The 25,566-nt window shown below is 38.6% G+C and overlaps 2 protein-coding genes across 8 annotated transcripts in view; both read right to left on the reverse strand.

The window, feature by feature from the left end:
- Positions 1 to 194: 194 nt before the first annotated feature.
- On the reverse strand, positions 195 to 6,775 carry LOC101478194 (protein FAM107B). The gene is made up of 5 exons (XM_014412956.3): positions 5,196 to 6,775; positions 3,785 to 3,836; positions 3,350 to 3,536; positions 3,102 to 3,261; positions 195 to 670 (listed from the first exon to the last, which is right to left on the reverse strand). Exons 1-5 carry the CDS (start codon positions 5,217 to 5,219, stop codon positions 566 to 568), a joined length of 528 nt encoding a protein of 175 aa, XP_014268442.2. The 5' UTR covers positions 5,220 to 6,775; the 3' UTR covers positions 195 to 565.
- A 4,846-nt stretch (positions 6,776 to 11,621) lies between these two features.
- The window catches only part of cfap20dc (CFAP20 domain containing), a 40,364-nt gene continuing 26,419 nt past the window's right edge, over positions 11,622 to 25,566 (reverse strand). For 4 of the 7 annotated variants that reach the window (XM_076884144.1, XM_012918450.3, XM_012918449.3 and 1 more), the window contains 6 exons: positions 21,907 to 21,968; positions 17,874 to 17,968; positions 15,426 to 16,994; positions 13,490 to 13,596; positions 13,277 to 13,388; positions 11,622 to 13,147 (listed from right to left, as the gene is read on the reverse strand). In XM_076884144.1, the coding sequence (XP_076740259.1) occupies positions 16,876 to 16,994; positions 17,874 to 17,968; positions 21,907 to 21,968 (276 nt within the window). In that variant the 3' untranslated portion in view covers positions 11,622 to 13,147; positions 13,277 to 13,388; positions 13,490 to 13,596; positions 15,426 to 16,875. The remainder of the gene's footprint in view (positions 13,148 to 13,276; positions 13,389 to 13,489; positions 13,597 to 15,425; positions 16,995 to 17,873; positions 17,969 to 21,906; positions 21,969 to 25,566) is intronic. The other 3 variants (XM_012918452.3, XM_076884146.1, XM_076884145.1) reach the window with 3 other exon arrangements.

Genomic DNA, 25,566 nt, shown 5'->3' on the forward strand with positions numbered 1-25,566 from the left:
TCAAATTCGTTTGATTAAAAAGTATTTAAAGTATATTTCATATCTACAGATCTAGAGTAATTGTCAGTGGTAACATTAATCACAAATGTACATGTTTGCTCGTCTAGTATACAGTATGTATGGTATGAGGTTCTTCTTTCAGATAATAATATGAATGTCAAAAATTCTGCACACAGTAAGAATGTAGATAGAAAGCATGTAAAAAATGTTTTATTATGGATTAAATGGACAAAATAAACACCTAATAAATTGTGCTGCTGGAGAAAAAAGAATCAACAATGTCTGTATACAATACAATTTTTTATAGTTTTCTTTTTTTACTGAACGTTTTGCTCTAAGTCACATTTAACCAAAGTATTGAGAAGAAAAACAAAAACACAAAAGACACTATTCACAGTGATGACGTGTCTCCACTTGACCAGAAGGTGTCGCCTCGATCATGAGCATTGAGCTGTATTATCTATCTATTCTATTTATAGCAGAAGAATCCTTCACCAGGTCAGTTATTCCCAACAGTCAATTGCACCGACTGTGAATACAAAACACACACGTAGTTATAAAACGGTCACACTTCTTTTGCCCTTGTACAGGGCACTGCAGTCTTCCTCAGTCTCTCTTTGACTTGGATGAACTCTGGTTCTTCTTGTTTAACTTTCTGATCTTTTTCCAGCTGTGGAGAAAAGAGAAAACAACTTAGAAATGACACAAATCATATAAACTGTAGTGAATTACCTAAATACATTCATGGAATTAAGCTTAAGTACATTTAACTGAGTGCAGACATAATGTACACAGTGTATGTGCTCTCATTGTTTCCTTCTTATGCATGAATTTAGTAGAATTCAGAGGCGAAGCCTTTACTCAGTATGTTGACTTTACACAATTACATTTATTTGACAGGCAGAGATTCTATATATTTTACAGATTTCATGAACTGTACTGAAAAATAACCTCCATCTCTTCTGGCTGAAAGAATTACATTTACACATTTAAAAGTGCCTCGTTATTGTAACACCAAGACTATAATACACCCACTGTGTCTATTTCTTTTTTCTTATTTTCCTTTTGCAACTGAGTCCTTTGTTTAAACCTTTTGCAGGATCTTTTATTTGTGACAAAATATTTAAAAAAGGTCATATTGATATTTATATTGCATAACATTGCATAGATATGACATATTTGAAATCATCAGTGATTACTGATTCACTGTTAGGCCATGTAGCTAGAAGCTAATGCTAAACAAAGGTAAACTGTCCAGCAGAGAAACAGATTTGTTGCGCTATTGGACTCCAGAGTGGACTAGACTGCCCTCAACTGGCTGTATGCAGAACAACTTAATGTTCTGTTTCTTTATATTTCCATGATTACAGAAAACATTATTGGCCTGTAAATGGCCTGTATTTATATAGCGCTTTACTAGTCCCTAAGGACCCCAAAGCGCTTTACATATCCAGTCATCCACCCATTCACACACACATTCACACACTGGTGATGGCAAGCTACATTGTAGCCACAGCCACCCTGGGGTGCACTGACAGAGGCGAGGCTGCCGGACACTGGCGCCACCGGGCCCTCTGACCACCACCAGTAGGCAACGGGTGAAGTGTCTTGCCCAAGGACACAACGACCGAGACTGTCCAAGCCGGGGCTCAAACCGGCAACCTTCCGATTACAAGGCGAACTCCCAACTCTTGAGCCACGATCGCCCGTGTTGTTAGGTACACCTTGCTAGCACTGGGTTGGACCCTCTTTTGCCTTCTGAACTACCTTAGTCCATCATGGCACAGACTCAACAAGGTGCTGTAAACATTCCTCAGAGATTTGGCTTCCTATTGACATGATAGCATCACACAGTGGCTGCAGATTTGTCACATCCATGATATGACTTTTTCCATTCCACCACATCCCAAAGGTGCTATATTGGACTGAGATATGGTGACTGTGGAGGTCATTTGAGTACAGTGAAGTCGATGTCAATGTTCAAGAAACCAGTTTGTGATGATTTGAGTTTTATGACATGGTGTGTTATCCTGTTGGAATTAGGGCATCAGAAGATGAGCACACTGTGGTCATAAAAGAATGATTATGGTCAGTAACAGCACTCAGATAGTCTGTGTTGCTTAAATGATGCTCAAAGTGTGCCGAGAAAATCATCTGCACTCCATTACACCACCATCAGCGGGCTGAATCATTGATACAAGGCAGGATGGATCCCTGCTATCATGTTGTTTATGCCAAATCTGACCCTATGACCAAAATGTTGTAGCAGAAACCAAGATTTTCTGTTGAGTACATGGAAATTGTAGCCTCAGTTTCCTGTTCTTTGCTTGATAGGAGTGGCACCCACCATGGTCTTCTGCTGCTGAAGCCCACCTGCTCCAAGGTTTGATGCATTCAGTTATGCTCTTCTCCATACCTTGGTTGTTTGAGTAACTGTTGCCCACTCTAAGCTCGAAGCAGTCCACCCATTCTCCCCTGACCTCTCTTTTTCATTCTCTGCAAACCTTAGAGTTGTGCAAGAACATCTGAGCAGATTAGCAGTTTCTGAAATACTCAGACCACTCTGCCTGGCACCACCCACCACACCACATTCAACGTCACTTGAATCAGCCTTCTTCCCTGTGCTGATGCACGTCATCAGGTTGTCTTGATATCTACATGCCTAAATGTACTGAGTAGCTGCAATAAGAAGGTGTACCTAACAAAGTAGCTGGTGAGTGTGATATACCTGTGTATGTGTACCTGTTTAGACATCTTTGTGAGGACCAAAAATTGGAGTGTTGCCATAGTTGTGGGGACCAACAATAACGTGAGGACAAAAGTGGCTGTCCTCACAAGGTTGAAGCCATTTTTGAGACTCAAAATGTGGTTTTAGTGTCAGGGTTACAATTAGGTTATGTTTAGCTTTAGGCTAAGGGTTAGGTTTAGGCATTCATTTTTGATGGTTAGGGTTAGGGTAAGTGGCAGCTAGGGAGAGCATTATGTCAATGGGATGTCCCCACGAGGATAGCAAAGCAGACATGCTTGTGTGTGTGTATGTGTAACAAGAATATTCATGAGTAAATGTATAAAAGAAAAAATGCTGTGTGTCCTGTGCTCACATTTTCAAGCCTCTGTTGTCTTTTCAGCAGCTCTTGGTGTAGCTCTGATGTCTTCTTCTTTGCCTCCTCTTGATCCCTGCTCGCTTTCAATCTTTGTTCCCATTTCCTTTTTTCCAGAACTCGCTGGAGTTCAGTCTTTCCTTCTTGAGACACTCTCTTCCTTTCAGGCACACAGACACACTTAATGGTTTATGCACGCAATGACACTGGAGTATGAGCATTTCTGACCTTTAATCTCTCTGCCCAACCTCTTGTGGGTCATCTGCAGTTCCTTATGCAGCTCCCGGTGGCTCTCCAGGGCAGTTATCGCACTAGTAGCTTTTAGGGGTCTGATTAGATTACTGCTCTCCTCCTCATTCTGCATTTGGGATGGAAAAGCCTGAAGCTCTGAAAATCGGCCTTCAAGTTTGGTTTGATGAGTCTGCATCATGGAGGCTAAAGGGAACAAACAGTTTACATAAATATGTTTTCCTATCAAGATGATTTCTGGGTGGAATTCTGCCTCAGATTTGTAAGATTCAGTTTTACATACCAAACTCACTCTAAGGTTTGCCAGACACATTTACAACAAGCTTTAATGAGGTAAAAATGTTTTACTGTTAAAACAACAAATTTATAATCTATATATTACAACAGTATTTCAACTAGACAGGATATACAACATCACTCTGATATTTCCTCACCATACAAATGAAACTGTGTCTCATCTCTACCTGGAAAATGCTGAAGATCTCTCTGTCAACAGAAAAAGGTGGGGGGGAAAGGAAATAATACATCCTAGAGATACCAACATCCCCCAGACAAATATTGCTGTTTTATAGATACGTACATGCAAAAATAAAAGCAGCACAGAGAAAAGGAAACAAATAGAAATCTCCAAGTCGAGTCAACACTGCATCTTATTGGAAATAGCACAAACACAAAGCTGCATTATGATGCTGACAGACAAATGAAGTGTCAGCTCCTTACACATGTCCAGTGAAGCGAGAACCCTTACTGTTGAGGTGGAAGGCTGCCACCTCATTAATGACAGGATCAAACAAAACACAGTTAATTCCCACTGAGTTATTTGCTTGCTGGAATTTAAGCAGAATTAATAGCTGGGACAAGAATCATTATCCTCTGTGAATCAGTCTGGACAGCTGAATAAACAGTTCTTTCAGCTCTGAACTGTTTTTGTTGCTTACTGAAGTATTTCATAAATATGCAGGAAAAGCATGCATGGTAGCATAAAACCTTTTTTGTTTGAAAACTGTCTGCTACTTCGGAGCTTTCCAGCTTGCCATAGTGACATTTGAGCTACATTTAAACAGGCAAAAAAAAAAAAGAATTTGAATGCTCAATGTGATCAAATTCCAGCAACAATATCCAAATAAATGGAAAAAATACAAGATGACAGTAAATTGTCAGAATGAGAGGGAATCTAGATGAGGAATGAATACATTTTAATGACAAATTGCTGCTAGCCACTGTTTTTTTCAGGGGGGGGGGTCTTGTTTTGTAAAGCTCACACAGTGGATATTGTAGGGAGAAGAATTAATAGGACATGACAGGATAAACAGTCTCCAAGGGCAGCTTCTCAGAGTGCATTTTTCAGAGTGCATTTTTTCAGTTGGATATAAAAACCAATATTTGTTTAAGCATTCACTGCCTTTGAGCAATGGGTAACAAAAACGAGAGATGTCAGTAAGAGAAAAATCTGCCACAGGAAAAATGGTACTGTAGGACAAAAGCTGTGAGCACTTCATGTCAAGCTCAGTAATAACACAATGATACCAAAGTACAGTGACGAGGTAATAACTAAGCAAAACAAAGTTATAACCAGGTAATAGCAAAGTATATATCGAGTATTACAGACGGAACTTTATTTTAAAAGCAAAAGGAAAACCAATTTAAGGATAGCAGTAAAGTTATACTTTGGTAAATATAAATAACTTACAGTATTGTAAGTGACAGGTTGTGTCACTTACAACATTTGAATTCTGAAAATACCACTTACACACACAAACACACACACACACATGCACGCGCGCACACCTCCTGATGCTCCCAAAGTACTTTAAATGAAAATTAGGACGATAACGACAAACTTACCTTCTTCCCATGAGTGACTCCCATGTCTTCAGAGTGAGTCCAGATTTGGTGCTTGCACAGATTCCGTTAGTTCACACTTTACGGGGTTTCAGCAATAATTTGAGGTTACCCCCTCTCTCTCTGCTCCAGCAGCCAAGAATGCCACAGAGGGAGGAAAGTGCCCTGTGTTTGGACCAGAGGGAAGCCTCTACCGAGAAAAGCTCCTGTTGAGCAGACTAAAGGTGTTCAGCAAAAAAAGCCAAAACATTTAACTCTATACCTACTCATTAAGTGCTGTATTTAAGTAAATTTGTATACACGCATTTTATTGGACTGTTTATTTTAAAGCACTGCCATAGGCCGGCTAAATGGATGAATGGATGGCTGGATGGATTTAGCTAAAAAGATTTAAGATTTTAAATTAACCACACAAGGCTCGGGGAAAAGTCTATAAAATTACAAGAGAACAGAACTACTTCTTCTCTGTCCCATTAATCATTTTCTAATCTGTCACATTTAAACTTGTGACCCCCTTACAGGAGCCGTCGCTGTATGCTTTGAACCACTGGACCAAAGTAATTAGTCTAGTGGTAAAGCAGCTTTGTTGTAAAGGAACAAAAGTGTTTCAAGGCCATTAGTAAGAGATATGTGCACAGTACTCAGTAACTTGACTTCTACTATTTGAACATTTACTATACAGCCCACAATCACTAATCTATACTTGGAGCTTTCATTAGGATAAAAATATCAAGGAATATCAACGGGGGAAGAAATACTAATCCTTGAAGGATTGGACTGGCAGGCCATTATAGTACAGTGAACTTACTGTCAAGGTCAAAAAACCATGACAGTGAGTTCTGAGCTTTGTGACATGGTGCGTTATTCTGCTGGAAGCAGCCATCAGAAGATGGAGGCACCGCGGTCATAAAGGGATGGACACGGTCGACAATTCTTAGGTGGGCTGTGGTGTTTAAGGAGCCCAAAGTGTGACAACAAAATAAACACCATTACACCAGCAGCAGCCTGAGCCACTGAAACAAGACAGGATGGACCCATGCTTTCATGTTATTTAGGTCAAATTCTCACGCTCCCATCTGCAGGTTTCAGCAGAAATTGATACTCATGCATAGTATTACATAAGCAAACTGCAGCTTCAGTTTCCAGGTCTTAGTTGACAGCAGCTGGTGTGGTCTTCTTCTGCTGCTGCAGCCCATCTGTTTCTGGATTCAATGCACTGTGTATTTTTGTGCATATCTTGACTATAATGGATGGTTATTTGAGCTCCTATCACCTCAAAGCAGTTTGGCCATTCATAATTTTTCTTTTTTGGAGCATTCTCTGGAAACCCTAGAGATGGTTGTGTGGGAAAATCCCAGTAGATCAGCAGTTTCTGAAATAGACCAACAACCATGCCATCTTCAAAGTCACGTAATCATCTTTCCTCGCCGATGATCCACAGGTGATCTCTACCATGTGATGTAGGGAAAATATTAATATGTGCTTTTGCTGAAATTATAGACAGGTATGTTTTGCCATTAAAAAAAATGCAGTCACTTTTTACAGTTCATGTTAATTAATGTTTATGTAAGTCAGTCAGTCAGTCGCTGAAGACTCTTGGGAAACAGCCGCCCACCTCCACCATCTCTGGCCATCCTCCATAAATGTTGTTTTTTTCATCATTAACAGCTTGCTGACAGATGAACAGAGGAGAAGAGAACGGTTGTTTTTATCATTTTTCCCCTTCCAGGCAGCAGATTTTAAAATAGATGGTCTTTTCTGACACAAATAGAACAAATGAAACTGCACTTAACAGGTTCACTAACCTTCTCAAAGAGGCTTTTGATTTTTGTGCCTGCTCTTCCAGCAAACACCCAGCTGTCTCTGCGCTTCACAGACCTGATCAAAGTGCTTCCCATTTCACTGAATATCTCCCTCATTTCATTTGTCATTCTGCCACAAAGTAGTAGAGCGGGTCACATTTTGTGACATTAAATTTGTTTTAAATGTTGAATAACTTAGATATGGACTTACTTTTGTGTGACATCATCAAAGGAGGCCACCAAAACGATCATTCCACGTTTTATCTTCTTCAGGTGTGCAAGGATGTCTTTTGGGTCTTTTGTCAGAGTATAAAATTGAAAAAAAAAAAAAAAAAAAAAAGAAAGTCAAAGCTCCCTTACAAGATTAAATCAAAAACTTGATTAGAAGATTTAAAGAAAGAAAAGCGCTTACCTCCTGTTTTCATGTTAAGACAGACAGATTTTTCTACAACTCCAGTTTCACCTATGATTAAAAAATTGCATTGATCAAAATAATTATAATAATAACAGACAGAAGAATATTATGCATGCAGTTCTGCACAAAATCTAGAGTCACAATGCAATTCTTCCTATTTTGCAAGGAAGAATGGAAATAGATGCAGTGATGTGTTGAGTTCTGTGAAAAAAAACAGATGGCCAGTCCATGACTGATAGTGTTTTTCTATCCAGGTATGCTTTTTATGTATCGCCAGTGTGTTTGGGATCATTGTCACTGTGGGACACTTTTCAGACAGTATTGCGCAGTAGATCGCTTTTTTTCTGGGTTAAGAATTCCACAAATCTTGACATGATCTCTCCAACGCCATTGACCGAAACGCAGCTCCAAATCAAAACAGAGCCTCCGTCTTGTTTTAAAAATGGCTGTTGGCATTCACTATTGTACCTCTCTCCTGACCTCCTCTGTACTTACTGACAATGATTTGAATCACATATTTCAAATTTGGATTCATCTCCACAGCCACACATTCAGATCTGTCTGATGAAGGCGTAGATGCATCTATCAGGTCCTGTGTCAGATTTTTATCTCTTATAAAATCTCTTTCTTCCTTTCTCCTCCACTTGTCCAAAAACCCTTAAAGCACACGCTGCACACTATGCCAAGATATGCCACAGTTTCTACTAATAGTGTTTTGCTAATGACTTTGCAGATGCAAAAATACAGGTTTTTTTGTGGGTGTTTTTTCATTATTGACTGATTTTTTTTGCAACAGGCTGCTAGTAACAAAGTCCCCAAAGTTATCATTTAAAATTGTTTCCTCGCTAAGTTGTCTGTTATGTTAGGTGCCTTTTTTTATGCTTGAATGAATCATAGGTCGGTGCTTAACAAACAAACATTCCTCTGAAAATGCTCAGGTACAAAGTCTAGACTGTTGATAAATGATAAACTTTGAAAAATCTTCAGAAATCCTGGAAAACTATTGCTCAAGAGCACTTTTAAAAGTTTAAAGAATGTTTGATTCGCTGGAAGATATAAAGAAATAAGAGAATGTGCAAGACTTTTGCATGGCACATAAAAACACTAAGACTCCAGACCAGCTATTTCCAAGTTAGAATTATGGTATTATTATTAATATTATTATTAAGCTACTATTATTGGTTATTACGAATCTTTAAAAGACTATTTTACCAGTTCATTTTTTCAATGTTTATGCATGTTTATGAGAGGTCTGAGTATTATACTCACCATTTATCACTGCAATGTTTAGCCCTGGTCCCACGTTATTCAGTGCATGACTCATTATGCTGTTGAAGCACTGACAGGGTTCAGTTTCACTGCAGAATCTTGTTTTTTTTTTTTAAAGTACTCTGTTAATTCAGGTGTTACCAAATGAATACATACATTTTGCCATCAAAACAGACTGTTGGCCCGACAATATCAGCGGCGCCGCTCCTGATACGTAAAGCAATATGGTTGGGTGGACACACTCTTGAGAGGCTGCACTTTGGCACAGACGTAGGTGGAGCTAAAAAGGCACAGAAAAGATTTTACAGCAGGAATACTGTGATTTTACCATATTTAAACTCAGATAATGACATGTGAGAAATAAATACTTTGTACAATGTTGCTAAAAAGACATTGTTTGAGATTCGCTTTGACTTGATCTGCGTTATAAAACCCTAAGTTGAAAGAAATGAGACAGTATGGTGGAGACAGCAGGCATAAACTGTCACTAAAAAGCTGTAGCTCCGGATTTAATAAGCAAAACATCTCACCGAGAGTATTCCTTTCTCTCTCCTGTGCTACGGATGAATTGATGGATATTCCCCATGTGATTAGGAGGACAATAATTACAGCAGCAAGGGGCAAAACAGCTGTCAACAGTAAAAAGATAGTAGATCAAATCTGCAGTCACACAACTAAAAGCAGCTGTTGCGAAATGAAGGAAAAGCTTACCTCGATATTTCATATCTGCAACAGATCAGAGAGCTTTTTTTTCAGTCCTGAGGGGAAGAGTTGAGACCTTTCAAACTCACCCGAAGAACTGAGAAAAGAAAGACATGCTAGCAGAGCTTTGGTGTCATCTCATCTGTGAAAACGCATCCTGATAATTCCTATAACCCATCACTTGTGGGGAAAACCCTTCTTTCTGTGATACATGTATATAGCTACTGAAAACTAGATGATTAAGTTTCTCCTTTTCACAATGTCAAACAAAGGAAGGTGTCCACAAGTAACAGATACTATTTGTAGTCAACAACAAGGCTTGCAAACAGCCGATTGTGTGTTGCAGGTGTATAAACAAGCCTCTGAAACCTAGAGAGAGAAAAGACACTGAGGATGGCCCAAAAGCCTCATATTTCAAATGGGATGAGTAAGAGAAAAAGGGATTTAAAGAATCATTGTACCAGCTGTCAGAGTTTTCCATTTGTATGTAAATTTGGGTAAAAACCCATATGATGTGTGGAAGGATCTGCATAAAGCAGCTCATACACAGAAAAAAAACATGCTAGAAACTAGAAAAGAAAAAAAATCAAAAGATTTTACTCAGAACTAAAAAATAACTATGGGAAAGGGCAAAGACAGCGTTGCTGAAAAGAAACATAGCAGAATCAAATGGGAAAGTAACTCACAAAACCTGGAAAGCTGACCACGGCGCAGAACGAGAAGTCAATTATCTAGAATAAAAAACACAACGACAGGGCAATAGAGCTGGTGTTTTTTAAGGCATTTAAGACAAACGCGTTGTTGGCACAGGAATAAGCCATTAGTCACATTTAGATGATGAAAGACGTGGTAATCCCCAAGGAGGAGGTCAAGCCTGTCTGTCACAAAGCATCTGCCCTGCTGATCCTTCAGCAGTAGCTGAGCTCAAGCCTTTCCTGCCTGGAGAGCTCGTAAACAAAAACAGCATCTCCTTGTATCATATTCTGGCAAATCGAGCGCACAGATGAACACAATGATCATTTTCTCTAACAGACTGATTTCGCTCTGCTGCCACGTGGATGGATACAGATCTTTACAACCTCGTCCAATAACAACAACCGGCACATCTATCATGGAGATAATACTATAGTCTCATTTTATGGGCTTTATTTCAAACTGCACTGTTTGCTACACTTTTATCTCGCCGTTTATTTCCTATTACACGTAGTGATCTGTTTTTATTTTTTGTTTAATTTTATTGAGCTCTTACACTCATCGAGCCATTTTATTTTATTGCCTTTAGTTTTTTTTCTAGCTACTCAATTTTGTTTTATTTTGTTGAGCTCTTTTCTGCTTGAGCTGTTTCCCCCTCATCAAGCTATTGTACCAATTTATCTAAAATGTTGCAAAGGTGTTGTTTTCCTCCAGGACAGCATCAGCATCAGATCTTCCCGGCATAAATTCCTCAAAACAGTATGAAGGGATGTACTCTTTTCTTCTAAATTTGTGTTTCATTTTCTTCTTATGACAACAGTGTGAAGCACTTCTACAGATTCAGCAAAACAACCAAACAGACTTGTTGAGCTGAAAAATTACCAATTATTTTTCCATATTTGTAGCCAAATGAAGTTTAACAGATTTACTACTTAACTTTACATGATTTTACCACAGAATCATCAACTAAACTCCAATAAATGGATTTTGACTCCCTTGTACAAAGCATGGCTTTTGGATTAAAATCGTCTTGCCTTAACACCCTTGAATAAGACAGAAGGTATCACACAAGGAGCCTGGGATGTTGAAGAGTGCTGTTGTGTTTCTGCTTTGTTTGAACTCACCAACTGAATTCCTATCAGAACTTTTAAGATTGTTTAAAACCTTGAAAGGCTGAAGAATTACAAACAAAGCACAAAACTATTTAGTATCAAGGATTTCACATTATGTTCACACCAATTTCAGGTGACGATGGTGTATTACTAAAGGTGACCAGCAGGTGGTATTTGTGTACTGCCGTTTACTGATCAGCGGTAACACAAAGCACACAGTGAGGGAATCGCTTTCCTTTTGTATGATTATCGACATTCTGCAGACAGCAATCAAATGAACGCCGGCAATATTTTTCAACATTTGACTCCATAGCTCCTGGATTTTTTATTCCAGAGCTACATTTAATAAAACATTCCCTTTATATAAGGACACAAATCATCAAGGTAACAAACTGGGGGGAAAATAAGTACATACAGAGCACACTTAACCAGTCCACATGATTAATATGTTTAATAACCAGCAGATTTAGATCCCAGATGTCCACAAAATAAATAAAAAGATACAGTAGGTTTTATAAATACTGATCCACATCAACATCAGTAACTACACAGCAAAAGATGATTGGAAAACACAAGAATCGGGTCTCGGTGTCTGATTTGTTGATCACACGAATAACCTAAAATGAACCAGTTGTTAGTTTGAGCTGTGACACTGACGTTCACGTCAGAATGTTCACTTGCAGCTCCCAACCAGGTAAGTGGCTTTTTTTCTATCTGTGACAAGTATGGCTGTCAGAGAGATCAGGGTACATCATTCAGCCCAGCGCTACATTAAAGACCCAGTGGACTAAACTGCAAATTGCCTTTAAGTGGAACGATGAAACAGCAAATCCTTTCAAAGGGAAACTGCCCAACTGGCAGACAGCTGAAGTCCTATTTTGACTACCTTTGCACATCATTTGGGGTGTGCGAAACATCACATCTCCATGTGCGACTTTGTAACAACCGCTTAATTCATAGCATTGCACATTTACATGTTCTGTGGCAGACAGACAAACATTGAGCGAATGTGAGTGCGTCTGCCCTTTCAATGTCCCACTGACATTTATTGCACTGCCAGTAAATAATACAGGAAATAATGTTCCGCTTTAGATTTTATATTTAAGGTATAAATTTAAATTTAAAGTTAAATAGTGGAAATAATGGAGTAAATAGTGGAGTGTTGACTCTCCATATGATCAGCAGCATTAGCATCCAAATCACATACCCACAAGTCTTATCAAACGCATAGGTCTCAGAGCTCCATTCGTCCAAAAAACAACAACAAAATAAATGCAGCTGAAAGATGTGCAGATAGCTCAGTAGTTATCAGGCTTTCCAAAATAAAAGAATAATTTAAAAAGGCTGCATGAATTGCTGCTTTAATACACTGACCGTATCGCCAAATAACACATTCAATTTTGTTGACAATTCATTACGACTCTTATCTACCACAGCTAACACTGAATGTTTTGTTGGTTGTTTTATTGTAGCATATTTTAGCAGAATATTGATTGTGAGAAATAAGGATTAAATGAGTTTTATGCTGGAAAAAAAGAACACCTTTTTTAAGCCCTGAGCTGTGCCTGCGGGAACAACCTCCACCCATCAGAGGGTTGGGTAGTAGCCAAAGACATCAAATGTCATGTGTTATGTGTAAAAAAGGAAAAAAAAGAAAAGAAAATGTCAGTGATGATTCAAATGAAGGTCATTATTTCACATCTAAGAGTATGAAGCTGCACAAATAGAAATCACATTTAATCTCAGAATTACAGTTTAAGATATAACTGCAAATATGGAATACTATTTCCTCACTTATTTTATCTGTAATTGTATATTTTTGGTTTTCACATTCTTGGCTCACTTTTTATCCCCGCTACGAAAACAATCCTCCATTTCATTCGTACACCACACAGTTTATAGAATAAACTCCATTGCAGTCAGTCCAGCAGCTTCCCAGTTGGAGATTTATTCCAAAAGATCCTGTAAGGGGAGAGAAAAGGAAGTTGAAATTGACTTGTGATGTGATTAGGAAGGATACAGTGGTGCTGGCTTGTACTGGAAGAGAGATGACAGCGAAAGCTACAATCAGAGAAGCCACGATGCACTGACCTCGTCTGAATCCTCTCCCACTGTGCGCGACCTCCTGTCGCCATCCTCCTCTGCCGCTGCAGAATGCCCCTCCTCCATCTGTCTCAGCACTGAGTATCTGTAAGTTGCCTCACTGATAAGAAAGTTATGTGGCAAAACCAGGGTGAGTTGTTTTTACTGCAATCTAAGTGTTTAAAATAAACACGTTAAGGCTCATTAATAAATTTTCATTACTTGACTGGGAAGCAGTATTTTCGGATGATCAATACGGCAGCAGCTACCGCCACCGCAGACACCAAGATCACTGATGCAATAATCCCGGGGTGAAGCCTTAACCCGGCCTAAAAAGACAAATGAATCCAATAAGATCTAACAGTGGGGTAGTTAAAGAGCCCATAAACCTAACAGCTCAGTTCATGAAGTGTGGCAAAGATAAAAAGGAAATACAGCAGGAGATATGACAGCTGAACAGCGGTGCATTATAAATCATAGTGGTGGGGTACATCCCAAAAGCTCAGCAGCAGGGCTGCAAGTCTCTGGCCAAGAGGAGAAACTGATGCAATCCGGATGACATTTCGTCACATCGTACTGCAGATCACTATAATATCTTTAAGTCGGGCCTGTCCATTACATGATTTGGAACAAAGTATGACAAAATTAATCTCTGTAGCAATAATTCAGATGGAGCGTGACCAAAATGTGACATTGAACATGAACAATTTTGTTTGGTGGTGCCAAACAAAATCACAATCACAATCAACCAAACAGAGATGGGTGGGGTTTGATGGTTATGAAGCTCATTTTTTCTCTTTTGTTTACTACTGGCAGCATTTACACATGGAGACATGATAAAGGTATTGAAGTGCAAACTAAGCATTAGAACAGAGAAGATGATTTAAGCGACTTTGAATGTGGCGTGGTTGTTGGTGCCAGATGGGCCGGTCTGAGTATTTCACAAACTTCACCTACTGGGATTTTCCTACACCATCTCTAGAGTTTACAGAAAATGGTCTGAAAAAGAGAACATATCCAGTGAGTGGCAGTTCTCTGGGAGAAAATGTCTTGTTGATGCCAGAGGTCAGAGGAGAATGGCCAGACTGCTTCGAGCTATTAGAAAGGCAGCAGTAACTCAAATAACCACTTGTTACGTTATGCAGAAGAGCCAGGTACCACTCCTGTCAGCTAAGAACAGGAAACCGAAGCTACAATTTTCACAGGTTACCCAAAAATGAACAATAGGAGATCTGAAAAATAATGCCTGCTCTGATGAGTCTTGATTTCTGCAGCAACATTCAGATCAGTATTTGATGTAAACATGAAAGCACGGCTCCATCCCGCCTTGCATCAACGGTTCAGGCTGGTGGCGGTGCTGTTGTAATGATGTGGGGGATACTTTCTCGGCACAGTTGTTGCTGACCATGCCCCTTCCTTTATGACTAAAGTGTACCAATGTTCTTATGGCTGCTTCCAGCAGGATAATGCAACATGTCACAAAGCTCAAATTATCTCAAATTCATGACAGTGACCAGATCACAATCCAACAAGCATCTTTGGGATGTGGTAGAATAGGATGAATCATAGATGTGCAGCAACTCTGTGATTATATCTTTTCAATAAGAACTACAATCTCTGAGGAACGGTTCCAGCTCTTTGTTGAATCTATGCAACAAAGAATTAAAGCAGCGGTGAAGGCAAAAATGGGGTTCAAGTCAGTACTGGCAATGTCTACATAATAAAACGCATGTGTAGATATGCAGTAATACACACACACTGGAACAGGAACCCTAACCCATCTGTGGTTCCAGATAAATTTGAAAAACAGCAACGTCTGCAACACAAAGATGACGAGGTGCACAGTAACACTGAGTGAATTCAGAGGGGTATAAATATGCTTTAGGAAATGGAGTACTGTTCCTCCAAAATGCATCAGTCTCAGTCATATATCAGCTTGTGCTTTTAGACTTCCAAGAAGTGCTTCAGGCTATTTCACTACAAGTCAACAAGCTGAGACCAGAGATACGAAAACTTAATCTCCATCTAAATTAAAGTAAGTCCACTGCACTATGGGTATAAATGGTTACATCGCCATAAATTAGGGACCGTGTTTGTAAACTAATTTAACTTTTAGCTCGAGTTTATCGGATCTCATTACTTATGCGGCCTTACATACCTGTTCAGACATCCTTGTTACCTTTAAAGCCCGGCTAACTTATTTTCATTATGCAGCCTCGAACTGTGAACATTATAGCCTGCAAGGATCCAAACTGAAGCGATTTAAAAGCATTTAAACGTTGTTGTTTTTTTTGGTCCGAGTATAGTCGTAAGATCTACAGCTGTTTACTTCCTGCTTCTGCTTTTTTCACCTGTTTCCCCGCCCCTGTTAAAGCACACCATGTGACATAAAGTTATGTGTCACGTGACCTTCCGATGGCCTATTTAAAACTTATTTTCAGACCTGTCGTTTTTGCTGCAAACGATCCGCTCTTAAAGTGTGATAGTACTTACAAATGGTGACGTATGTGTCTGATTACTTTAGAGAGGAAGTCAGTTTTAACTAATGATCCTTTGGCATGTTTTTTATTGGGTCCTGTACTATATAAAGCACTGAGATCATGCTTGAAATGCGAGACAGTTCCTTATGTAACATTCAGTGCCTTTTCGAGGCTGTCACACAGTTCCTGGGACCAGTTTTGTGAGTCATAAGCGCATTAAAATTCAGAAATGTTGATTTTTCTCTGTCCAAGGTCTTGTTTTGGCAGCTTGTAACTGTTAATTGGAAACAATACATTGTGAAATTGAACATTTGTCACTCTGCTATTGTTTCCTGAATTTCTACAAATAATAAAGCATTTCCCAGGATGTGATTTTCTTTTCTGCCATTTTTTTCTTCATGGTTAGGCAACAGTTTATATCAGGCTGAAAATAATGATTCAAGCTGGTATCAGGCGCTCATCAGGTGTGATGAGTGATTTGGCGAGACTGACGAAAAGACTTGCCAGCCTCATGAGCAACCCGCCTGTTGTACTCCCAGTTACAGTTGCAGGCCATGAGATCCTAATTTTGAAGATTTTTACATGCATTGAGTATATTAAAAAACAATCATCTTCCTTTATCCTTGTCCCAATTCTGTCAAATTACTCATTTTAAATCCAGATAAACACAAGAAATTCAAACCACTGCTATTTCAAATTTAATTTAATTCACATTACACATACGCACAGCATGGTTTTATGATTTTGTGACACCATAAATTATCTGTATTGTAACATGTAAAACTGAAATATCACAGATTCAATACGTTCTTTCAGGAAGCCCGATAAGAGTTTGCCAGCCAAGCTTCATGAACAGACTCTTTTTAGCATCACATGTGCGAATGAATAAGCAAGAACTTTCAAAAAGCAAGTATCTGTATTACATTCCCAGGCTCTTACAGGCTTACATGACACTACATATGGTGACACAAAGCTCCTGTTAGCTTCCACAAACGAACGGATAGACAGAAAGTGATTTTTTTCTGAATTGGGAATTCAATACCGATCAATAAGCTCAGCTGATAAATCCTGAAGCCATTCATCCACTTTCAATTTGATTTATTATTTTTGGCTCTAATTGACTTCAAGTTATGCCAGTTCATAGTACTTTCCTGTCTTTGGATCAAAATAGCAGTTCAGGCAAGGATCATAGAGCAGATTCAAATACTCATCCTCGTTCTCCTCTTCCTTCACTGACTCATCTCCTCCTGCAATAAAGCCAGAGAACCATTAAGCGGCACTGGGTATAGCTGTTCAAAAAGTACATAACTAACAGTACAACAGCGATCCATAATGGAATTTGCACAAATAAAATGTATAAGTGTAAGACATCATGTTTTTAATGCACACCGGAATAGCCATAGCAGATATGAATAAGAGCCTACTCTGTCAGCTGTTACTGGAATAAAATGAGAAGTCTGGATGGTGGGGTGACCTTCAGACTCAGGTGGATTTAAGTTTTCTGCCGCTGCCATTTTTTTCTTCATCAATCAAGACCCAAGACACCCAGGCCCAGTACCACATTATGAAGCTGTAAAGAGATTCCCTGTAATCCCCACGACTTTAAAGCATGAGAATTTAGCTGTTAAATTGACGGGCAGTTAAACACTAAAAAGGTTATGGAATGCTCCGGGACGAACATTTTATCTTATCAGAACTCGGGCAACAATAATGAAAACTAATTATAAGACACATTGTGTAAGAGCTTTAAAAATGATGTTGTAAACTGGAAAGGTTTCATCAATTAACCTTGTCCATGTGTCTAGGGGGTACAGACCTGTAATGAGCCTGTCTCTTGTGACCTTTGGCATAATGTGGAGGACACAGACCTTCACTCTTATTTTTTTTTTTTATTCTTAATTAGATACAGTTTCACCTGCTTTCCCACCATGTTGTGTGTAGTCTTTGGTGGATTTCTGTACCCTAACATTTCTGCAAGCTCTGACATCAGTGAATGTTTCCATTAGCTGTATCCATTTATGCCATTAGTGTTAATGCTACAGCACTGGATTGTTTTCTGTCTTCCTGACTTTCACATACAAAAAGGCAGTCTGCAGGCAAAGGGACTAATATGAAGGTTTCTGTACCTCTGACTAGACTTCCCCCATTGTTCCATGTGTTGCCTGACCTTCTCTGCTGGCTGGGAGGCATAATAGGAGGGCTGAGCACATCCATCCATTCCCTAGGGAAAAGACCATAAAAGCAGACAGACATGACAACACATACCATTACACTTACCAACCTACTCTATGACATTTTAACAATGAAGTCCCATCATCGTGGGTTCTGAGAAGCCCATCTAAGCTCCCACTGTCCTTGAGCCACTTCTCCTGCAGCTCCACAGTTTTACTTGAAGGATCACTTATTAGATTTTGACTCAAGCTGTGACTTCCAAGTGTCCACATTCGGGCACGGAGTAGGGGTCTTAACCTTGCCTGCTTCAGAGAGAGCATGACTTCATTTCTCTCTAAATGAGTTTATCCTCCCTGTCTGCGATGTACTCAGGCTACAACTATACATCAGTCATTTTCCACTAAATGAAAACACTGCTCTGTTTTAGTATGGCGTAACAGATTACAGCCAGAGGAGAAAATATCACAAGATGAATTCTTTTACTTGGAGGCAATGCAACATTCATTTGTTAAACAGCATCCATAATCATTTTTGGCTATACATCAGTTGTGCAATTATGCATTAACATCTTCTGCCTTTGGACAAAACCTCTCATGAGAACACATCATAGCATATTTAATGAGGAATTACAGTATAATCGTCTTATGCACAATATTCTCTGCTAAGCCCGCCTCACCATCATCAAGTGCAGCGATTGATAATGTCACTCTTTCTCAAAACAAAGTATTTTACCTAAACTAGAAAACCATTCATGCTATCTCTACAGTGTGATCCTTTACACCATGGTGTACTTAATACTACTACTTTTTATTTTCACTGGCTCTACTCTTGTGTCCATGTTTTTAATCAGAATCAGAATCAGAATCAGAATACTTTATTGATCCCTGGGGGAAATTATTTTTTGTTACAGTGCTCCATTTTAAACCATGGGAAATCTTTACTGGGAAATATTAAAATACAGAAATTACTTATGAGCAGTCCTCTTTAGTGATGTGGTCTTCTGATAATAGCTAATAAAAAAACCCTCCTATGATCAAGAGTAAATTATATGATACATTAAACCTACAGAAAGAAGGTTTCCTTTTTTATCTGATCTTCCCATACATTTAAGCGTACATTCATTTCATATTCTTTATGTCTTTAAGTGATAAAGTGCATTATCTCTGTTGAGGCTCTGATTTTTCTTTCTAACAAAAGCATCCGCCTCTTCTTTTCAACACCCATTTGACTGCGTGATAGGCAGGAACATTGTACAAAAGTTAATGGAAGCAATTTTCAAGGACAAAAGCCTCTGCTACTGAACTGTAAATTGAACTTCAAATTGTTAAGTGGGACTTGGCAAGAGTGATTAAACTCTTAGATTTTCAAGTCATTATAATCCAAATATAGACCAGAGATAAAGGGAATAAATTGGTTTTATTCAATTAGAGAAAGCACACTGCTTTTGCACAGTGGTTGAGTGTACTGAAAATGAGCTTTCTAAATATCTCAAAAAGAAACAGTATCAAGAAACTCTGTTTGTCTCACACGGTGGTAACAAAAGTTCACAATAGTATGTAATGTACAACTGTATTTCTAGTCAAAGTCTCACTGACAGCCTTATTTGCTGTTTCAACTTTAGCATTCTAGCCAAAGGCAGACACAATTATTACGTGCAAAGAAGCATGTTAAAATGCCAGAAAAGCCCTGGCAACATTAAGCACAGCAATCGGGGCATTTTAGCTGTCAGGGAAGCTGTTGCTCTCAACAGCAAGAAAGCCTTGCAGTGGTGCCAGGATGCTCAAAAAACACCATGATAGAATTCTCTGTAAGGGTGTCTCAGAATGCAATGCCTAAAAGAAATGAAAGAAAACAACGACAAATCCTGTGCAGCTGCTATTCAGTATGTAAATCGAGGCTTACTTCGAAGTCTCATTTCAGGACTACAGCTGTGGAAGCTGCAGAGCTCCGTCAGTGTTTGTGAACAGTAATATTAATTTCAGTGGTTATTCAATCAAACAGCATCGCTTAACTAGATATTTGCCAGTCGGCTGGATGGATAAATTTGAAATCTTTAAATCTGCATGATACAGTAATGCAAATACAAAGATTTCAGCTCAAGGAAGTCTACACATGTCCACACCATGCTACCTTGGTTTTCATCAACAAATCAAATGTGTTTGAGAGATGGGGGTTGCGTAATTTCAGTAGTGAAACCGTGATGCAATTCTTTTGTCTTCTTTTGTAACCTACAACATGGTTGTGTAACAGACCACATGGTTGTCTATATTCACAAAGAGATGGAGGTGTGCAGGGACGCGGCTCTATAACTGCCAGCTGTGGGGCTACAGGATTTCTCCAGAACCTTCCAAGGTGAACTGGATCTATTCGTACCCTGCCGCAGTTTGTTTTTTTGTGTTTTTTAGATGCATAAAAACACCTGAAAGCGAGTTTGAAATAATGGTATTCAGTGTTGTGAAGTGGGCAGTAATATCCTCCTAGTGTTAATCTGTTAAATTGAAAGTATTTGAGCTGTATTTCTGAGACTCTTTCACCTTGTGCTCTAAATCAACACACTGAATCTGTTCCAAGAGGTGTTTGACTCAAGCCTTAATTCTGAGCTATTTTCCCCTTCAAGGAACATTAGAAGAAAACACACACACACACACACACACACACACACACACACACACACACACTTACACACACAAAAATGATGGTTATAGAAAACATTTTACTTCATCTTGCCTTGACAATGACAAATCCTATTTAACTTACGAGTACGAGAGGGGCATAATGACATAATGACAATCTGTAATTCTCAACACATGTCAAAGGATGTTTTCAGAAATCTTTGAAAGCTTGCAAAATTTCTTTACCTTTACTTGATAAACCTCTGGTGGTTATTTACTTTTTTGGGGGGAGGGATGCGTTTCTCCAACTTCTAAAATATCTTTTCTGTTATTCTGTTTCACACTTCATAAGCCTTAAGTTGATACTGGATATAACACTTTTTTTTCTTTCGCCCTCAGCAATACAAAGCCATCCATCAATATTCTTTCTTTTTGAAGAGAATTTTATTTGGTTTTAAGCTGTAGGTAGGCAAAGCATGGTGGAACGTGTCTTATGGCTGTTTTGCATCATGAATTACTGAACCGAAGCCCCTGCTGTGCAGAAAATCTAACACGTGCATTTTGAATTCAGGTGAATCTGAAAGCTGATGTCTACTGTATAGCAAACAAACAAATGCTTTAACAACTTCTGACAAGTCTGACAAGCACAATGACACATCTTCGGACTGCTTTCTTTTACCTTTGCTCTGGGCAGCTAATCAGAGGCACCACTATCAGAAGGAAATGAACACGATCAAACTCTGAAAGCCCCACAGATGTATATCTTGTATATGAAATAATACCTTGAAGCCTCTATTTGGAGGGTGGGGATGGAACAGTACTATTCTCCTCTATTACCCTTATCAATTTTGTGTTACGAGAATAAAAGAACTGTACCTACCACACCTCCAGGTTATTTGCACTCATGTGAGTAAGGTTAGCCCCATTCAGAAAATCTACCTGACAGCTGACATTTAGCAACAAATATTGCACTGACTCATAACCATCCAATCTAGATGATGGAGCCAATTATAAATAGAGGCTTGAAGGTACACACCAGCAGGACTTTAAAAATTATATTCTACTTGCCGAAGTTATCAACAATTTAAAATATGTGTCCATTCATTTTAAATAAAGGGTCTCTTAACCCTCTCAAGGCAGGCGTTGCCGATTTGCAACAGTTAAAAACTAACAACCTGATTACCCCACATACATATTTTATGAGTTTTTTTTTACTCAGAAGTACCACTGCAGAACTTGGTTGTGCATTAGCAACAAAAAGTTTAATTTGAGCCTGAGAGGGTTAATAGTCAGACTTCCATGTATAATACACTGGAATGCTAAAAAATAATGTGTAAAAAAAAAAATAGTGTGTGTAATAACACACACTTCTTACCTGGGGTTTGATTGCAGGAAGGGGTTCATTTCCGTCTGATAGTGGTGTCCCTGATTAGTTGGCTAGAGCAGAAGTAGAGGAAAGCTGTGTTAAAATGTCACCAGATGCTCCAATGCAAATCATTTTTCCCAAGAATTCTCATTAGGTTCAGTTGAAAAGACCACCAAGTACTCGATTAAGGCGCAAAAAGGAAAAAGATTTACTTGTGCAGCACATCAAAATCGAAAATATTTTTTGGTTCAGAGTGACCTGTTTCATTCAGTAAGACAGTAATGAAGGTCGCCGCCATTTGACTCCTTTTTAAGCCCAGTCGCCCTGTCTCTCTATGAAAATTGTGCCACAACACTTACCTGTAACTGATAAGTGTCACTGGGCCTTTTGCTACTGTTGTGCACATCGTGTCGTTGAGTCAAAGGCAACTGCTGCAATGTGCTTTGATATTTCACTACTTTTGCAATACAGGTTGAGTCCTTCAGGATCAAGAGATAAATTTATAATTTTTCCTGTGCAGATTCATGAATTAATGCATTTAATGCAGTCTTGCCAGAGAATTAAACTGTGCCATGTCGTGCTGTGAGGTGTCACTCAGATATAAATAAAGCATGAGGAGCAACATTTTGTGGAGACACAGCTGTTCAGGACATCCACAAAGTTGCCCGTTCAAGGCTCCCTGAAATTACACATAAAGAACATCACCTGAGAAAATTAAGCTAAGTGAACATTTTTCTTTGTTAACAAAAGCTTTAGTCCAACCACAAATTAGCCTTTACTCTTCTTCTTCTTTTTCTTCTTTACAAATTAACAGTTGATGAAAATCCTTGTACTGCAAAAACCTAATTCTATGTTTTGTGCCTTGGCATAAAAATCAAGTATGACAAATCTGAGCAGCAAGGAACAGGAGGGATGGGTGAGCAATAAAGGGTGAACAAACCGTGATCAAGTAATCCGTGGAATCTAATAATGTGTTCAAAACTTTAGATGTCCCTATACTCTGTAAGTATGAAGGACCTAAAGCATAGGTAGAATTACAGGTAGAAGACAGCAATGATTTCCTTTTTAATATATACTCATTTTCAGCTGCATGAAACACAAGCACATTACCCTCTCCATCTTGTCAAAGTTAAAGACCATATTATAGCCTCAGGAGGATTTTTAAGCGTAGTGGCTGTTAAAGGCTATTACATTACATGACTTTGATGAAGAAGCACTCATGTTGAAGCTGCAGTCCTTACAGTTCTTGAGTTTATTTTAGCTATCTGTATGCTTCCGTACCTTCTTTATCTAATCACCTTCTTAGAATAAGACAGGACCTAAAATTGCAGCCTGTGGAATTCTGCTGGTAATATGGACCGAGGATGATGATGATGATGAGTTACTTGCCTGTCAAGGGATGGAGAAACTCTGGGGATCTAGGAAATAGCAACCATTTCTATATTCAAACTGTAACATTAAACCCAGTACCTCACATGGTCGATCGCACCTGCATGAACTCCAGTTTCAAAGAGAGCACTAAGTACATCTGCTGCCAACAGAAGTGCATCACTTATTTTGAACAAACATCACCTCGTGACCAAACAGCAAAATGTGGTGAGGATGTTCAATATAGCAGCGCTGGCTGTCAGTAGCTTGGGAGTCAATGTGATGACTTGCCTGGCACACTATCTGCTGTGTGTCTGCGAAGCCCACACACTTCTCATTTGCTCTTGGAGCTGACATCTATAATGTTTGTATTGTCTCCCTGGTGGAAACACCTTGGACTTTATTGACTCTTCCCTTTATATATCAACCATTATACATCCTTTATTCCCCTGTATGCCAGATCAAACAATCAGAAATCTAAAGAGCTTCACATGTATCTGATCGACATAGTCTTAGGTTCTGATTTCTGTTTCTGCAACTATCTATTAGGAAAATATTAAAACAGAGCAGTGCATGTAAAGTGTTTGTTTGGAAACTTATGCTGCACAAACCTATTTGGCAGAGAGGTCGAGTCAACAAATGATAGATAATTTATTTCCATAGCTTTCTGCTTTTTTTAACCAGGTATTTTCTTTGAGACAAATGAATGGTGGCTGAATTCCCCTCAAGTGGCTATTTTCTATTATTTATTTCCACTTTACATCTGCCCATGAAAAATTACAGACTGGGTTGTATTACAAAACTAAATCTCAGACCTCTCACTCTTCATTCCAATATTGTATGGAAGCCCCAAACGCAATTTCATTGTTCTTGACAATGACAATAAATAAATACTAATTTTTGTAATAACACATATAATAATAATAAACTCCATTAAATTTAAAGACCCCGTCCTAAGAAAATCAAATATTTAGGCCTAGACTTGTGTCCATAATGTATTTTTTATTTGGTAGAAGACACATCATGAGAAAAACAAGCAGTTTTTCTCACGATGAAGGTTTTTACCAGTGTTGTTCCAACATTCAGATAGTCAGGATTTTTGTATGTAACAATGCTAAGAAACCAAACCCATCAACTACGAGGTGGAAGTAGCTGGTCAGAGATGAGAGAGATCAACAGTGTTTATGTGTCATTAACAAAGCATTATTATCTGTTTGCCAAAGCAGAGCAGTCAAATTTACAAATTAATCCCAGCGGCTTCCTCTCCTGCTTAACAAAGCACACACTTTGACAGCGTGATGCACCGCTGAGTCTCCCTCAGTGCAGCAGGAGAACTTGTGAGTGAGTGGCACTCTGAGACGCTGAGTGAGGGGTGGCTGCAGGACTGTGGCGGGGTCTGGATAATAATCCAACATATAACTGCAGATTGATCGTTTGATTTAGTAAAATCATTAAAAAGAAAACATTTGGCACTTCGATTTATTGTAGATTTCACAGTCACATAATCATTAAATCACTTTAACTTTTTAATTACCAACTTCCCATTAATTAAAGTGATATGGCTAAATGTTTTTTAAATCTTTAATTCCATCGTGAGATGTGTTTGACAGGGTAACTTTATGTTGAAGACAATTTTGATGCCAGAATTTCAAATTAGTCAATTTTCTTTATCAAATAAAAAAAAAAAAAAAATCACTCTTCAGGTTAAATTACTAAAAACACTGCTTACATTTTTTTTTGTCTCAGTCTCCCACTTGTACAGCAATTATCAGATTTGCAAATGTATCATTTTTATTCTAAAATGACACTGCTGTAGCCATGTGTCCACAAAGAATATGTTTCACATCTAGGACAACATACCACTGTGTCAGAAATCTAATTCGTCACATTTAATCTATAATGTACATTTTTTTATGGAGATTATACAATTTTATATGCCACTGGCTCTTCCCTTGATGTAACCTTTGCAAATCTACAGCCTCTTTTGATGCATTTCCAAAATCTCTCATCAAAAGTAAGCTTAGTTTAAAGTGATAAAACTAAGTGCATGCTATTCACGAGGTCACCACAAAGTAACCAGCGTACTCCCCCCATGGTCATAAAACTGAATCTGTTAGTGTTTCTAAATACGTAGGATGCTTACTGGATCCCAGACAACTTAGAAAATGAAAGAGAAATTTATTTTACTTTTTTTATACAGAAAAAACTATTTTTTATGAGATTATTTTACAGTGGCTCATATGCATGTTTGCTTAACCACAGTGTGTTGTGATCTATCACAGGTCATTCTTTGTGGGATAC

This window comes from Maylandia zebra, linkage group LG5 (genome assembly GCF_041146795.1).
Source record: "Maylandia zebra isolate NMK-2024a linkage group LG5, Mzebra_GT3a, whole genome shotgun sequence".
Taxonomy (NCBI): domain Eukaryota; kingdom Metazoa; phylum Chordata; class Actinopteri; order Cichliformes; family Cichlidae; genus Maylandia; species Maylandia zebra.

Coding starts and splice junctions, on each gene's coding strand:
- LOC101478194 (XM_014412956.3), bottom strand. CDS start 5,219: ATGGGAGTCACTCATGGGAAGAAG. Junction 3,537..3,784: donor GACACAGTTTCATTTGTATG/GTGAGGAAATAT, acceptor TGTTCCCTTTAG/CCTCCATGATGCAGACTCAT. Junction 3,262..3,349: donor CTGCAGATGACCCACAAGAG/GTTGGGCAGAGA, acceptor TGTGCCTGAAAG/GAAGAGAGTGTCTCAAGAAG.